The sequence below is a fragment of the Acanthopagrus latus genome, chromosome 20, assembly GCF_904848185.1.
Source record: "Acanthopagrus latus isolate v.2019 chromosome 20, fAcaLat1.1, whole genome shotgun sequence".
Taxonomy (NCBI): Eukaryota; Metazoa; Chordata; class Actinopteri; order Spariformes; family Sparidae; genus Acanthopagrus; species Acanthopagrus latus.
This window is the reverse complement of record NC_051058.1, coordinates 7,021,725-7,037,230: the sequence shown is the minus strand read 5'-3', so window position 1 is coordinate 7,037,230 and position 15,506 is coordinate 7,021,725. Positions and strand designations below refer to the sequence as shown.

Here is a 15,506-nt window from a genome sequence, read left to right as displayed (position 1 = left end):
CAAAAGTTAGTGATGAAACGCAAAAGTGACCAATTTTATATAAACGTCTGTCATTTAATAAATAAATCAAGGTTTATTAATGGGTATTTAAGTCACGTGAATATCGCTGTAAATTTAATCGTTTGCAAAATGTTGAAATAAAACCGCTGTTTCTTTTTGGTGCTGCCTTCAGGTGCTGTCCGAATTCCGAAACAGCCTAGCAAAAGCCGAATTCTCTGTGACGCTCACCTCCCCCTTTCCATGAGGTCCGCTGTGTTTTTTAACCAACAATTTCAAAGGAATAACGACGAGTATTGGTTTAAGTGATATCACATTGTAACTTTTCGCAATAACGGTGTGACACCTACGTCATTGTTGAAATTGTTCGCACTCGCTTCCATTCATAATTGCTTTTCGCCCTGACGTAAGAGAACCCAACACCTGCCTGCGTGCTTACGCGCAGGCGTAAAAAAGTTCGGTGGCGCTAGCTCTGCCGCTAGTCACCTTTTATCAGCCGAGGGGGAAGTAACGTTTAGGAGATTTAAAAGAAGAGGAAATTGGGGGCAACGGCAGCGAATTTAAGCGGCGCACCGAGGGCTGCGGGAGAGCGCAACTATCTGCTGCGTTTGGAAGAAACTCAGTGAGCAGGGAAATGATCATCACGAGTGCGCGGAAGTTTGTGTTTACTGATGTTGCGGTAGCTAGCTGGTTGGCCCTGTTAGCTTGTTAGCGAGGAAGGTGCGCGCTGTTTGGACTGCTAGACATCGGCATTTACAGCCAGCCAAACTTACCAGGCAAGTAAGAGAACTGTCACGTTGCTGCTTGTATCCTAACAGTCGGAAGAAACTGAGGTTGCGGCGGCTTGCTGGTTCGGCTATCAAACTCTTGTAACGTTGGTGCGGGCCACGAGCTTTGACTCTTGAGGGGTCGAGTCAAACACAACCTGATACAAAAAGAGAGAAGACGCTCATTGAGCCCTGATATTACATGTCTAGATCAGCTCGGCGCTATCAAACATCGGTGTCTCCCTCTCGGCCGTCACGGATGACCTGTCAGGCTCGCAACGTTGGACCTGCGACCCGTCCTCCTCACCGGACCTAGTTCATCGTCTTCGCCCGTGATGGGCCCCCTGTTCAGCTAGTACGACGCGTGAAAACGATCTGCAGCCCTCTAACCATGGGAGGATGTGTGGGGAGATACTGGGAAGGCTGGGAGGACACACAGAGCCGAGGATCGTCCAGGAACGGCGGACGAGGAGGTGAGACTACTTGCAGTCTGTGGGGTTGTGTGTATGTTTAATTCTAAAAGCTGTTATTCTCCCAGCACTTCCTCTGATGTACTTTTATCCTCAGTGATGGCATTGTCAGATCAGTCCTTTTGCCAGCTCAATGTGATAACCCCTGCTGGGATGAAGAATGGCCTTTGACACCTGACAGCTTTCCCAGCTCCGCTTAATTGCATGTACACACAGACTATGCACACCCAATACACACTGAAGTTCACACAAACAGCACCAGATGTGGTCCAGACTCGCTTCTTTCGTTGCACCCCTGCCTCAGACTCGAATGCATCTCAAGTGTCCACTTGTGATTGGGTTTCACCTCCTTGCTCACATTGTTTTTTTGTTTTGTTTTTTTTTCTGTGAGGAATGGACTGCTGGGTGCATCACTCTGGGTGGTCTTTTCTCCATGGTATTCACAGGGAATTCATTTGCATTCACAATGCACCACGTGTCCTCTTTACATCAGCATGTTTGGAAACGTGTATTCAATTTATTTTCTTTCTCTTTTTTTCGGCTCAAGTGGGCTATCTTATTGTGCACAGTCACATTATGTGGAAAATGCCTGATGAACAACGCAACAGAAAGTAAAGCAGAAGTGCTCTGATGGATGTGCATTAAGAGGCGCTGGACAGACGGTCAGAAATGTGTTTTCCTAGAATTAAGTGTAAATGCAATTCACCTGTATACTGTCTGGATTCAGCTCACATGTTAAAAACCAGTGCAGAACCATTGTGTGTGTGTGTGTGTGTGTGTGTGTGTGTGTGTCCTCTGCAGCGTAAAACGCCAGTCAGCTGCTAATTCTCGCTGGTTAGTGAAAGTCCCTCCCTTGTTTTGCCAGTGCACTGGCTTTAGTGTAACCCCCATGTGCTGTTTTAAGTCGAGCACCTAGGGGAACCAACAGGCCCACCCTCGGTGCTGATTACTTCCAAATTCACCAACACTACACCTACAAACACCTGAAGGTGCGCTTATAACAAGGTGGACAATTTTCTCACCCAGCAATTCCCAGCCTCACACTTGATTTCGTGACAGTGAGCTTATTGGGCCAGCTGCCATCTTAAAAGTGTTTGGTATCGTAGCCCTGTGTGCACCATATTAGGCTGCCGAATTATGGTAGAGTTGGTGTGGTTACCGGAAATGGCTTTGCTGCTGATATGCAGATTTATTCACTTCAGGGACCTGAGTTCAGGTCCATAACTTACTTTCCTTCCTGGAAGATAACATTCTCCTGAAGATAAACACTGGACGACCGCCATGTTTTGTTCCTTCACACTTGTGTTCGATAGTGACAGATAGAATTTGGATTGCTACTCCAGCACTAAAGAAGAGTAAATGTTGTATTTACAGCCAGACTAAACCGAGTGACGCAGGCGCCTCGCAGCTGAACTGGCAGACATTCTGAATTTCTGCGTACAGACGACAATGTCAATATATTTAGCACAACCTTTTTGTGAATAATGGCGCTACACATGAAAATGCTTATTGTTTATTGGTTGATTAGAGGCGTTACTGGCGTGCAGTGTTATGAATGTTGTAATAAACTCTATTTGGACAGGAAACAACCATTTAGGACCCGTCTGAGAAGTCTTTAAATGTCTGCTGAGGTCAGCTGTACCACACACTCAGCAGTTAAACAAATTCAGTTGCCTTACTGTCACATTCAGCATAACTGAAGCAATAAAGTTCCCTTTTATAGCGACTGTTGAGGAATCTAAGTGTCTGTTATTCATTTGGATGCAGGTTCAGTCTTCTTTGTTTCCTCCAACTGTACTGATGGAAAGTTTTGCAGTCTTTCTCCAGCAGGAATCGTCTCCAGTTTACATCACATAGATGGGACATTTTTTAGGACTTAACATCTGATGTTAATTTATACAGCACAGTGCGACCTTCAAATGAATGTGTCTTGTATTTGTCGGCCGCCAGAGTTGCAGATGTACACATGCAAAATTAAAGTTAAAGTCATCACAGCAGAGATTCCCGGGCTGTAGCAGTGTCTCATGGTAATTTCCCACTCTGATTGGTATCAACAGGCACTCCCTGCACTATGAGGATTTGATAAAAAAAAAGGCAAGTCTCATCATGTTCTGTTGCATCATTCACTGGCTCCTGTAATATTCCTGTTGACACACCCTCGCACAGCAGAGGTTCTCAAATCTTTCCTGTGATGCCTCTCTTTAGAACCTGAGAGAAAGATCATGCAATTTTTGTCACTCACTAAAAGTGGTAGGGGAAGCAGCCACACAGACAGACATACAGACTGCCAAGTGAAAGAAAGGTTAGATATAAAAGAAGGCTCATGTGTCTGGGGTCATCTTTCACAATATACAGTCATTGATTTCAGTTCTTAACAAGATTTGTTTGTATTTTCCGTGTGTGAAATTAGGGCTGTGAGGGTATGGATCGTCACCCTGCGGTTGGGTGATTTACCTAGGCTGAGTAACTGATAGAACCCTGTACAACAATGGTTGGAAGCTGAGCTATTGTACCTGAACAAAACGGTTGTTGTCATCGACACTAGGGGCATCGCGGAGTAATTCAGTAACGTCGACTGTATGGGCAGTACCACATTGGAGAATCGTGTTCGCTATTAGCATTTGCAACTAAAATCTAACTCCGACTGTACATGCCTCTGTCTTAGCATAGACTAATCAATAACGAAATTATTTTTATTATATAATACACCTATTATCTCAAACAACAAGGGATTGTTCGCATGTGTTGGTTTGTGTTTTTTTTAGTTGGTTTGTTATCAGGATTACAGGAAAAAAAAAAACACTGCACGAATTTTGACAAAACTTGGGCGTGGGATGGGTCTCGGCCCAGAATAGACCCCAGTAAGTTTTGGTGCGGATCCAGGTAAAGAGACGAATCTAGGTTTTTTTTTTTTTTTTTTTTCCCCACATTCTTCAACATTGCCACAGGGTTTGTTTTTTTCCCCCGACATTTTTGTTACTTTCTCAAGGAATAATGCGTGCATGTCATCGAAAATCTCTGGTTATCAAACAACACCAATGTATCTTACAAGTTGTCCTGGAATATCCACCGTGGTTCATGCTGTGGTATAGCTGTTTTGGCCCTAACTAAGTTATCAGTAGCCTGGTTTTGTAGCTCCATAGGAAAATTGGAGGTCTACCAGTCCCTGGTAGGGTCAGTGATAAAAGTGTGTATTTTCGTCTCTGGTGAGGGTGTTTTCATAAGTAATTTTATGGACTTTGTCAGCGACTATCTGCATGTCCAGAAAGCTGAACGCACTGTTGTGGTGATAAGATAACCAGCTACAAGGCATGTGTTTGACGGCATGTGGGACTTGTGCATCTACTGAGGAAATACAGTCATACATGGATTCAGTGTCCATCCGGTTAAAGAGCCAACTTCCCTTCCATCCACTGTTGATCTCCAGTGTGTGTTCACTGATGTCTGCTTGTAAAGAGGAACACTGAAGACATTTCTCTCATGTCAGGGAATGTGAGAGGCTGTTAAATGCCTTCACAGTGCCAAAGCTACGTTATGTTACAGCTGGGCGTTCTTTTCCCAGGAGCAGCTAATCCTTTAACAGCCACCTATGGCTGCTGGGTGTGTTGTTTTGTTTGTGTCCAAACATCCAGCACGGAGAAGCCTCGTTCATGGCGCATTTCATTAACAATCTTAAATACAACGCGCTTCCCCATAACCTCATCACATGGCAGCAGTTTTTATGAGTCCAGCTGTATGGAAACACCCTGATATTGCTTCACGTGTTTGCAATGCATTGCTTCATGTCTGTGTTTTGGTGGGTTTCAGTCAGGTTCAACAGAACCGTTCGTTGAATGATTTCCTTATGTTACTGACTGCTTTTCATACACACACATTCCACCGAACCCCACATATTTCTATAAAATGTCCCTTTTAGATTTTATTTCTACCACTTGTTTGCGCAGTGTTTTCTTATAGCATACAATTTCTGGCAAGTGGTTTTGTTCAGTATTTTTTTTCTTTTGTAAAGAGTTCAGCTCACTTTTAACTTCAAGGGCTCGCATACACAATACAGTTAGAAATTCCAGAGCAGAGGAAGCTTCTCTGATTTGTATTGCTTGCCTCTGTTTCTTAACTCAAGCCCGCCTCTGATGACTTTTGTCAAGCCCCACCGCCCTTAGCTGTCTAGCATGTCCATTGTTCAGAAAATATTCTCGGCAGATGTCATGTTAACTCAATATGTCGCTAAGAGATAACCGGGCAGAGTTCTGAGTCAGACCTCCTCTATGGAAAGAGGAGGCATCAGTCACTACAGCTGAATCACATTACTGTGATGTGACGCTACTTTACCACAAATGTGGCTAGTTAGCTCTGTTAGCCATGTAGCTAGCTGTCCAGGCTGGGAGCTCAGAGCACTGGGATGGTGTTTGTGTTTACCCAGCTACAGTAGCACAGGAGCTTTGAAAGCTGACAGGCTGGGGCTGACTCGTTAGCATGATTACCATTGTAAACATCATAACACAACACGTAGATGTCATAACATCAAAGTGTTATTCCTCCACCTTCTTTTGATAATTTTAGTGAACTTTTTAATGTTTTAACTAAAATCTGTACATAATGCACCTTAAATATCACAACAGACATGATGCTCTGATAAGAAATACATAGCAAGAACTGTGTTCACATTAATTGATAAAATGTGTATTGAAAAGAGTGCTATAAATGTGCAAAACTACGTTCCATTAATGAAACCATGTGCACCATACTGCATATAATCTCAACCCTATTACTCGATGCCATTTCTGTGTCTGGTAAATATGAAGTTACAATGGCAGCGGGTTAGCCTTGCTTAGCATGAAGACTGAAAATAGGTGGGTAAAGCTAGCCTCACACTGTCCAGTGGTACCTAGACAGCTCCAAAATGAGGGTTTTAGATCTTGTTTTCTTTAATTCATACAAAACCCAAGTCTAAAGAAAATAGACCGGCTTATAGTAGGCTTTTGAGGCCTGTATTCATATCTGCATTTTGGGAAAACAAAAGCTGAAAAACTTTAATGAATCCCCATTAGATTACTCTCCATCCCCCCACTTTACTTTTTCGCAGTCTATTTGGAAACACCTGTTGACCTCAAACCTAGTTGGACATCTCTGTAAAGCACTTTCTTATCAGCCAGCGAAACACTGTTACCAATGTATGGGACCAATTTATCGGTCTAACTATAGTAAAGGCAACAAAATGTAGTTTCACGGGCGGTTACCATGACTTGGCCAGACCCCATGAGGTCACTGGTTTACTGGAAGCAGGCTGAGTTGCCAGAAACCCGAATAGAGATCAGAGTTCAAAAGAATCATATCACAGCTGCCCCTGTGTTGCAACAGCACAGACACTGGTTCCAGTGTACTGGCGATGCGTTTATCCAAGAGACTGTGTCACAACTACAGGCTACGGATATCAGTTACTGAAGCTTCTCGTTGAAAAGAGGATGTACAACGGTATATCGCCCCCCTCCTTGTAAACAGGAAGTATCATTTTGCAACCAAGACAATTAGGTTGCCGTGGGCTAAAACTGGAGCCTATAATTACTTTGTGGCCAATAAGCACTGTAAAATGTGTGCAGAAGTAGCTTTTAGCAGTTCATGTTTGAACTTGTACCCAATATGGATGTGCTCACAACTTTATATGGGATTACAGTGAGAGCTGCAGTGAATAGTTTTATAATCGATAGACAGAATCATAATCTTCAGCTCCTTTTTGATAATTGAATTATCAAAATGAATGATCAGATCCATTTTCAAGCAAAAATTCCAAACATTAAATGGCTGCAGCATCACAAATGTGAGCATTTGCTGCTTTTCCTCAATCCGTATTTCAGTGAACTGCCTGTCTTTGGTTTTTGACGAGTTTGCTGGACAAAACTTTTTGAAGATGTCACATTGATCGCGCTGTTTTCAGATGTGTCATTGACCGAACATTGAATCAATCATTGCAGCAAGTTACAGCCCTAATAACTTGGATATTGAATATAAATATGATGATTCTGAAACTAAATGTCCACTGCTACTTTGGCTGAGAAGTAGTGAGGAAGCCCCCTTCACTTCACTTTGGGATTCACTCTGCCCCAAGTGCTCATCCTACACCACCTCATGACCTCCACATTGCTCCTCCTAAGCCGCCCGCACTATAAATAATTTGTTTGAAAGAAATGCAACCTCTTGGATGTGTGCCGTCTCCTTTATACTCCTCTTCATTTTCCACAGGTTCATTCCTCACTGCCTGGAATCTCCGCCTCTAAGGCATTTGGAAATATAAGCTCAGGCTGGTTTAAATCCAAAGGTGCCTTTTTGATAACATCAACTGAAGTGGCTGGCAGTTGACAACATTTACAGTTGTTGCAGAGCACTTCATCGCGGCTTATTAAAGTATCAGCCGCGGTGGGAAATGTTACACCAGTCAGTTGCTTGTATGATAATTTTAGTGTCTGGCAGGTAGCCATTGTTGATGTTTACCTCCTCGATGGTGGTTAGAAATGTTAGTTTTCTGTCCTGATGCAAGACTACTATTTGCGTTTGGCCTCTGCCCTGGTCTAGGTGTGCTTTGGATTAATATTGAATGGTGGGAAACACAGGTAAGGTTACAAGTAAAGACGGATATAGGCCACAGATGCTTCATGCATATTGCAAACTCTGAATGATCTCCTAATTTTAGAATCGGATGGCGTAGTGTGCTGGGGTTGGATGAGACTATCCATCTCCAGTGACGGCTAGCGTTTCTCTCCGCTGGCACCTCAGTACATGAGTTTAAGGAGATGATAACACAGGATATGAATTATATGGGACGCTGTATGATTCATTAATCAATCTGCCAATTCCTAGCATCCTGTGGTGCATTTACACGACTGCAAAATTCATTTAAATCACCTGTGGTACTGAAAGTACACTCAAAACCTTTGTCAGGATTCAGCTTCCTCCCTCTGCAATGACTTGTGTTATGACTGAGACATCTGACTTCTAGTTTATAAATTATTAGCAGCAGATTTGCATAAGATTGATATCAGCAACAATATACGCATGGAAAAATGAGTTTGGATTGGTAACATGCACGGGAACACACAGACGTGTGTGTGTGTGTGCGTGTACATTGTTAGACTTTCTTCTGCCCTCAATTGCTGTGTCATTTTTGTATTCAGAAAACTATTTCTACACATTAAACCTTATCTTGTGTGCTTCCTGTTCTCCATTCATTCCCAGTCATGTAGGTCAGTGTTTTCACAGCAAGTTTCTTCATTCTTGGGCTCTATTTGTTTCCCCGTTGATCAGTGCGTGGTCCAGAAATGTTTCTTCTACTTGCGGCAATGAAGATTGAGTGATTAAATAAATTACCTTGCAGCAGCTCGAGAAATTTCACTTGCGTTTAACATATTCATGTGCCTAGAATCACTTGTACACTGAAACCTAGAAGATCAGCACAAATCTCCAGTCCACGTATCTGAGTGAATCTAGAGATGTACCTACACCACGTGCCACTGCTGTGTGATTACTTGTGTAACTTGTGGACCATATGCAAGATCAAATCCTTGTTTCCTCTGAAAAAATGGTTCAAACTGAGCATAAAGGCGGTTTTTCCTCGAGAATTTCAAGACTTTAATGGCTGCATCACTGGACTGTTTCGAACCGAAATAAATCAGACCTTTTCACTACCTGCGCTGACCTTTCCTTGCTTTTCCCTTCCATCACAGGACGCAACGAGCCTCTGAAGAAGGACCGACCCAAGTGGAAGAGCGACTATCCGATGACCGAGGGCCAGCTACGGAGCAAGCGGGACGAGTTCTGGGACACGGCGCCGGCCTTCGAGGGCCGGAAGGAGATCTGGGACGCCCTGAAAGCTGCGGCTGTGGCCCTGGAGTGTAACGACCACGAGCTGGCGCAGGCTATAGTGGATGGAGCCAGTATTACACTGCCACATGGTGAGGACAGGGGATGTATAGATCACAAAAACACTTGAAGAGAATAACCCGGGTTAACATTATTTGTTTTCCTCCCGTGAAGGTACTCTCGCAGAGTGTTACGATGAACTCGGGAACCGCTACCAGCTGCCCGTCTACTGCCTGGCTCCACCCGTCAACCTTATCTCAGAGCGCAGTGACGAGGACCCCAGCGACAGCCCCGAGCCCCCCGCAGCACCCAAAAAGGAATTCCAGCTCAAGGTTTGTTTTACTAAATTTATTGTGCAACTTGTGTGAGTATTTGTACTGTATCTGCAGTAAGTCAGCACACAGACACCTGGCCAAACTTCCAAAAGGTGAACTTTATTTTGTTTAAAGGTACAGTATGTAAAAATGATCAACAGAATGTGAAAAAATTACAGTGACATCCCTTAACTTTCTGTTGAACGACACTCAACATAAACGGTTTATGACTTTTCCCCTGGCTTAACTATGAGGTTGAATTTGTGGTTTTGAGTAAAAAGTCTTGACAACTATTGGATAGATCATCATTAATTTGGCAGACATATTCATGTCCCCCTCCAGATGAATTGTTAAAACTTTTTCCTGTAGACCCATTATTATTATATGAAAAGTGTGTTTGTGACCTGTAAAACTAATGACATCAGGCAGTCGTCCTCAGAAACATGCAGGCATGCTGACATGCTGAGCCAAGATGGTGAACATGGTAAACATCGATCAACATTAGCATGTTAGAATTGACATTGTGAGTTTGTTAGCATGCTGAGCAATCTTGCAGAGGAATAAGAACCAGTTTTTAATCTCTAGAATTATGTCTAGAAGTAATTTGATATGGCATTCTTGTGGCTTGAGGTTCTTTTCATGGTTATGAATTCATGTGAACATGAGACAGAGGGGGCACAACCACTGATTTATTACCTTGATATTATAGAGAATAGTGACTTTATCACATAATTATATGTAATGTAGATGTACACCATGGTGATTAGATTACTGTATTTTAGTAGTTTTTTTTCTTGTGTGGTCAACACAAACTTTTGACATCCATGTCAGCCTCCACCACCTCACGACCGGCCAGTATTACACATGTTACCTGCGTCTGTTTTTGTTCACCACTGTTAATTTCCCCACTTCCTGTTCCTGTAGGTACGGCTCTCCACGGGCAAGGACCTGCGCCTCAGCGCCAGCATGGCCGACACCATAGGGCAACTGAAGAAGCAGCTGCAGGCCCAGGAAGACATCGACGCCATCCACCAGCGCTGGTTCTTCTCCGGGAAGCTGCTCACGGACAAGACGCGGCTGCAAGACACTAAGATCCAGAAGGACTTTGTCATCCAGGTCATCGTCAACCCGCAGGCCCTCCAAGCCCCCAAGCTGTCTCCTACCAGCACTGCCTCCTCACCTGCGTCCGAATAACTGAGGACACACAGGATGGATGGATGAAGCGGTGGTGCAGTGGGTGGTGAGGACTGTGGCAGACTCTAAATGACCAGAGGTGTCTCATTATTGCTGGATAGCTTTTTTTTTTTTTTTTTTTGAAAACAGCTGCTGTTACTGAAATAAAATCAGACTGTGGAGATACAAAGCTGGTTCGAAGCAAAAACATGAGGGAGAAACTCAAAAGTGCTGCTTTTGTTTTATCTACCATGTGTCATTGTATTTGGGGTGTCTGCTGGGTTGCTCTCTACGTGAATCCAGTCACCACACTAACTCTGGACATCCTCGTCCCTGTGTCTCTTTGAACCATTTTGAATCGAACGCGTGATGCTGGTGTGCAGCCTTCAAACTACGTACAGTATGTGCACATCACACAGACTCTGCCTCCGCCTTTGTTTCTGCACTAATGCTAACTGAAGTGCCAACGGAGGAAATGCAGAGGGGGTCTGTGTTGGTTCTAAAGCACATTTCTACTATGACGCCCACGGACCTTTTTCTCCTCCGCAGAAACAGGAGGGGCCGGCGGAGAGCGAGATGCTGAACATTTTCTTCTTTTTTTTCCTTCCTTCTTTTATCAAGGAAATAATGTAAACTGAGCTTTTTTTGCACATTTGAAGATTATTACTATACTTTTGTGGTAGTTTGTGTGCCTTCTCAAAGACGAAACAAAAAAAAGGGGGGGGGGTGTTAATGTTCTGAAAGATGCTAGTTTTACCACGAGGCTAAGACATCTGTATTTTTTTAGATTCAGGAACTCTTTAGATCAATCTGAGCTATAACTGCTGCCTTTTTAAAAAAATGATTTCATGAATATTACAGACAAAACATTTACTGTGTGGGTGCTGACGGGGCTGTTTGTGTGTGTATGAAAGCGTACGTGTGCAATATACAGTTCAGTTTAACGTAGCTCACAGAGACAAGACTGTTTTCCCGGTGTGTAAGACATAGCTTTGCAGTCAGTCATATCATAATATAATAGGAAAGGAGGAATTCCCGTGTAACAAAAGGATGGTCCTAAAAACTGCATTATTAACCACTTTTAATGACCCTCAGACCACTAGGGGACGGCCCTGATATATTCACTTAAGTCGCTTAGGGCTAGTTTTCCTTATCTCTATCTTGCCACCTGATGAATGTAAATCCAGTATTCACTTGCCTTTTATTTGTGTTGATGTTTTCCGATAACTTTAAAGAGAGAAGAATATCTGTCATATTTTTCACTCGATGTTTGACCTTTGTCACCAGCATACAGATGGCCCGGTGAAAATGGCTGTCTGTACGTTTTTGTATGTGGGATTGGTGAGCAATTTAGCGGTCTGTATGGAGCGGTGAAACAAAACCATAAGCTGTGAAAGGCTGTAGATTTCGGTGTCGATTCACAGAACTAGATTGTGTTATAAGGGGCACGCCACCGATGTAGACAGGAAGGTTTGTGTACCTGTCACTGGTGAAGTGTGAAAATGAATTAGTCTCCGTCTTCGGGTGCTCTAGAGGAGCTTTGTCGGGTCGGAGAAAACAACCGTGATGATGTCAGCGATGTTATCTTGGATTCTGGCTTTGAGACCAAACATTTACATCAAAAATCTTATTCAAAACGATGCTCTGTCCTAAATCCCTGTCCAGCTGTATTATGGGAAATGTAGGACCCAGTTGTTTGGTTTTTTTTGGACATTGACCCCATATAAGGGACTTAAAGTTGAGGCATCTCAGTTTCTGCTCCCTTAATTTTCACCATTAATTTCAAATATGTCTCTCACAACTTTGAAGAATTGAATCACTAAATCGTTGTAGTTCTCCTTTTAATAAATGTTATTCTGATGAAAGAACCGTTCAGATTTAATTGAAAATTGTTTAAAAAAAAAAAAATAAAGATGAAAAAAATCAATTAGACACCATGTTGGATGAGTGATCTTCAAGTGTTTTTCCTGTCCACTGTTAGCTTGCTTGAGCAGAAACATTACATTGCTATTTTTTAGATGGCTGCTAGTTGAATTCTTCACTTTGACACTGAGCTCTGCCAGGCTTTTGCCTGTAAATGGAGGTACAGCTGCAGCGACTCTGACTGATCGATGTCTTATGACAGCGACGTTTGTTCCGAATGGAAGAGAGTCTCCAGCTTTGTCACCAACCACAGCGGCCGCCAGAAGACAGAATCACGTTGGCCGCGAACATAATTGCCTTGAATTTACGCCGGCAGCTCGTGGCTCGAGTTCCCATTTGGCCTGACAGTCTAAGTGGCATAAACCCTGTGGGCTACATTCACACTGCGGCTCAGATTTCAAAGTTTAGTTATTCCCCACCAATCACATGTGACAAAGCAGATGTTTGATTACTGTTAACATCAAAAAACTCTCCAGATGCATTTGGTTTCATGCTCCAATTACATGGGCATGCAAGAAAATATTTTTCTGAAGCTTCAAATCACAATAAAGTTTTGTATTTTCAACATTTATTGTACATTTGACTACATGGCAGCGTTTCAGAGCAGTATGTTTGATATCTGACTTGAATTTTTAGATCTACTAAATAACAGACTCACTAAAGATGCTGCAGGATTTTTACACTTTTTACAAAAGAAACAACAGAATAAACAAAAACTTGAATTTGCCTATAAAAAAAAAAAAAATTCAAGACGACCTGTTTTCTACAGTGGACCAAAATATAAACAATAATGATAATATTCCAGCGCACGCCAGGATACGATTGGCACTATTTTCTTGGCAATTACACAAAAGAAAACCAGGAGTTTGTGTTTTGGACGTGTCCTCTATCCCTTGGTTGTAAAGCAAAGACATAAAAATCCCTTTGCTCTGCGTTTTTGCGTCCCCGCCTCCTTCAGCTCACGTCGGTGTCAGATTTGGATTGAGATTTTACATCCCAGAATAGACATTCAGGCAGTTCAGGTCTGAGAATCAAGACCTGCTTTAGGAATGAAGCCTGTATCGTGTGGCTGCCACAAGAATTCTCAAGCGTTTAGTGTTTTCAGTTTTTCTCCAGCCTGACGCTCTACAGCTCGATGTGCGTTGTTTTCATTTCACCGCTCCTGTCACACAGTCCTCAGGCCATGTGATCATAGAGGGAGCGAAACTGAACCACCAGTGTGAAGCCTAACTGAGCCACAGCTCACCACATCAAGAAAGTGTTTTATTTGAATTCATAATTTTTGTGTCTTTCTATCCGGTCTCAGCTGATCACAATCACACTTTTACTTTGGTATTCCTGAAACCTTTTTTTTTTCTTTTCTTTTTTCGCTTTTCCTTTCACAAATGGTTCATCCGGAGATTTCTGTCAGTCATCATTGTATGCAAACTTGAATCAGCAAATTTTCTCTGTATGTGCAATACAATAGACATAGACCTCATATCATGTTTGTTCTGACTCTACGGATTTCATAGAGCACCAGCTATGAGTATTGTTCAAGAAATGTCAGCGTGCAGGTACAAGCCTGCTGTACTCTGATGCCTCTGTCAACTGTTTCAAATGTTCATGTTTGTCACTCTGAAAATGTATCGTCTCGACCCTTCAGATGGGCCCTTCACCTTTTCACAGAGTAAATATCTCGACATTAAAAAATGCCTACACAACTTTTCTCTACCGGTGTCTGTTTGGCGTTCTGCTGCTGTGAAGGTGAGGGTGTCATTGGGCCTCGGGGTGGGGAAAAAGCTCTGTTGACAACTTCATCGATAGCGTCTCCTGTTACGGTGTGCTTGCTGAAGTGAGCTGTGGGTGTTTGTCTTCATGTTTCTGACTATCAGCCCCTGTGAGTGTCGGGACTTTTAACTCGTTACTGACGCCCATGAGCCATTGTGTCAAAGTCAAACCAAGGTACAACATTACTGCACAGTTAAAGGGATTAAGGAGGAACTTTAAGGAGTTCCTCATGTTGCAATCTTCAGGGCCTTTTTACACCAAACTAGCTCTGGTTCTCGAATCGGTTCCAGGGTGCCCACTTTGTCACCAGTTCTGAGTGGAACCGTTGTAATAAAGGATACGTCATCAAGGAAGGAAGGGTGTTGAAAGACGCGCAATGACCGGCACAGTATGGCTGAATCCAGATCTCCACCCTCTGGACTTGTGAGCCCTCTTGCTCTGAATGTTTTAACATTAGCTGCACAAACCGGAATGGAATCGGTTCTGTGCTGGTGGAAAAGAGGTAAGAGAGGTCTCTAGAAGGAACCTCCTTGGTGAGGGTTGCAGAAGTTACAAATAAACAATACAGCAATTGGCAGACATGGCAGCAGACTGGACCATTCTGCTCTGAACAGGTCCACCAGCTGGCAGGACCGCTTCCCTATGGAGTTCTCTGTCCTGTATGGATAAAATGTACAGGGATGGCAGAAAATGTCTTCTCGTTCACTGCATGAGCAGGGGGAGGAGAGACATGGGTTACTGACCTCTATACACTCTATAACAGTGATTACTGTCAGAATATAGTGCTATTTAATGATAATAAATTATGAAATAAATCACTTCCAACAGCTTTAACATGCTTTGAAGTAAATGGCTTTTTTTGGTTATAATTAATGCAAGCCTGTTCAGAGGAGGGAAGAAAACTGAACAAAATAATATATGAAGTTGCCAGATCCAAATTAAATACATGTACATTTTCTCCATTCTCCACATGTTATTAGATTCAGTAGACTACTACCATACTATTTAGTATAACAAAACAGTGTTTGGTATGTCCCAATAAAAGTATGTGAAATGCAGTATGCCAAAATGGATGTCCTGCTACTGTACGTCTGGTCGCGGACAGAGTGACAGACACTATGATGACACCAGAAGTCACCACAGTCTTTGTACTGTGCTCAAGCCGTGATGGATGTAGATATACTGTAGGAGCAAGAGGGTCAAAGTTCAAGGAACACTGTCGTGATGAAACAGTATGTACC

General features: G+C 42.9%; 1 protein-coding gene across 1 annotated transcript; it reads left to right on the top strand.

Moving 5' to 3' along the window:
* The first annotated feature begins 433 nt into the window (after nt 1-433).
* On the top strand, nt 434-12,751 carry ubtd1b (ubiquitin domain containing 1b). The gene is made up of 4 exons (XM_037080805.1): nt 434-1,237; nt 8,950-9,177; nt 9,260-9,417; nt 10,324-12,751. Exons 1-4 carry the CDS (start codon nt 1,156-1,158, stop codon nt 10,591-10,593), a joined length of 738 nt encoding a protein of 245 aa, XP_036936700.1. The 5' UTR covers nt 434-1,155; the 3' UTR covers nt 10,594-12,751.
* Nucleotides 12,752-15,506: the final 2,755 nt, after the last annotated feature.

Coding starts and splice junctions, on each gene's coding strand:
- ubtd1b (XM_037080805.1), top strand. CDS start 1,156: ATGGGAGGATGTGTGGGGAGATACTGGGAAGGCTGGGAGGACACACAG. Junction 9,178..9,259: donor CAGTATTACACTGCCACATG/GTGAGGACAGGG, acceptor CCTCCCGTGAAG/GTACTCTCGCAGAGTGTTAC. Junction 9,418..10,323: donor AAAAGGAATTCCAGCTCAAG/GTTTGTTTTACT, acceptor CTGTTCCTGTAG/GTACGGCTCTCCACGGGCAA.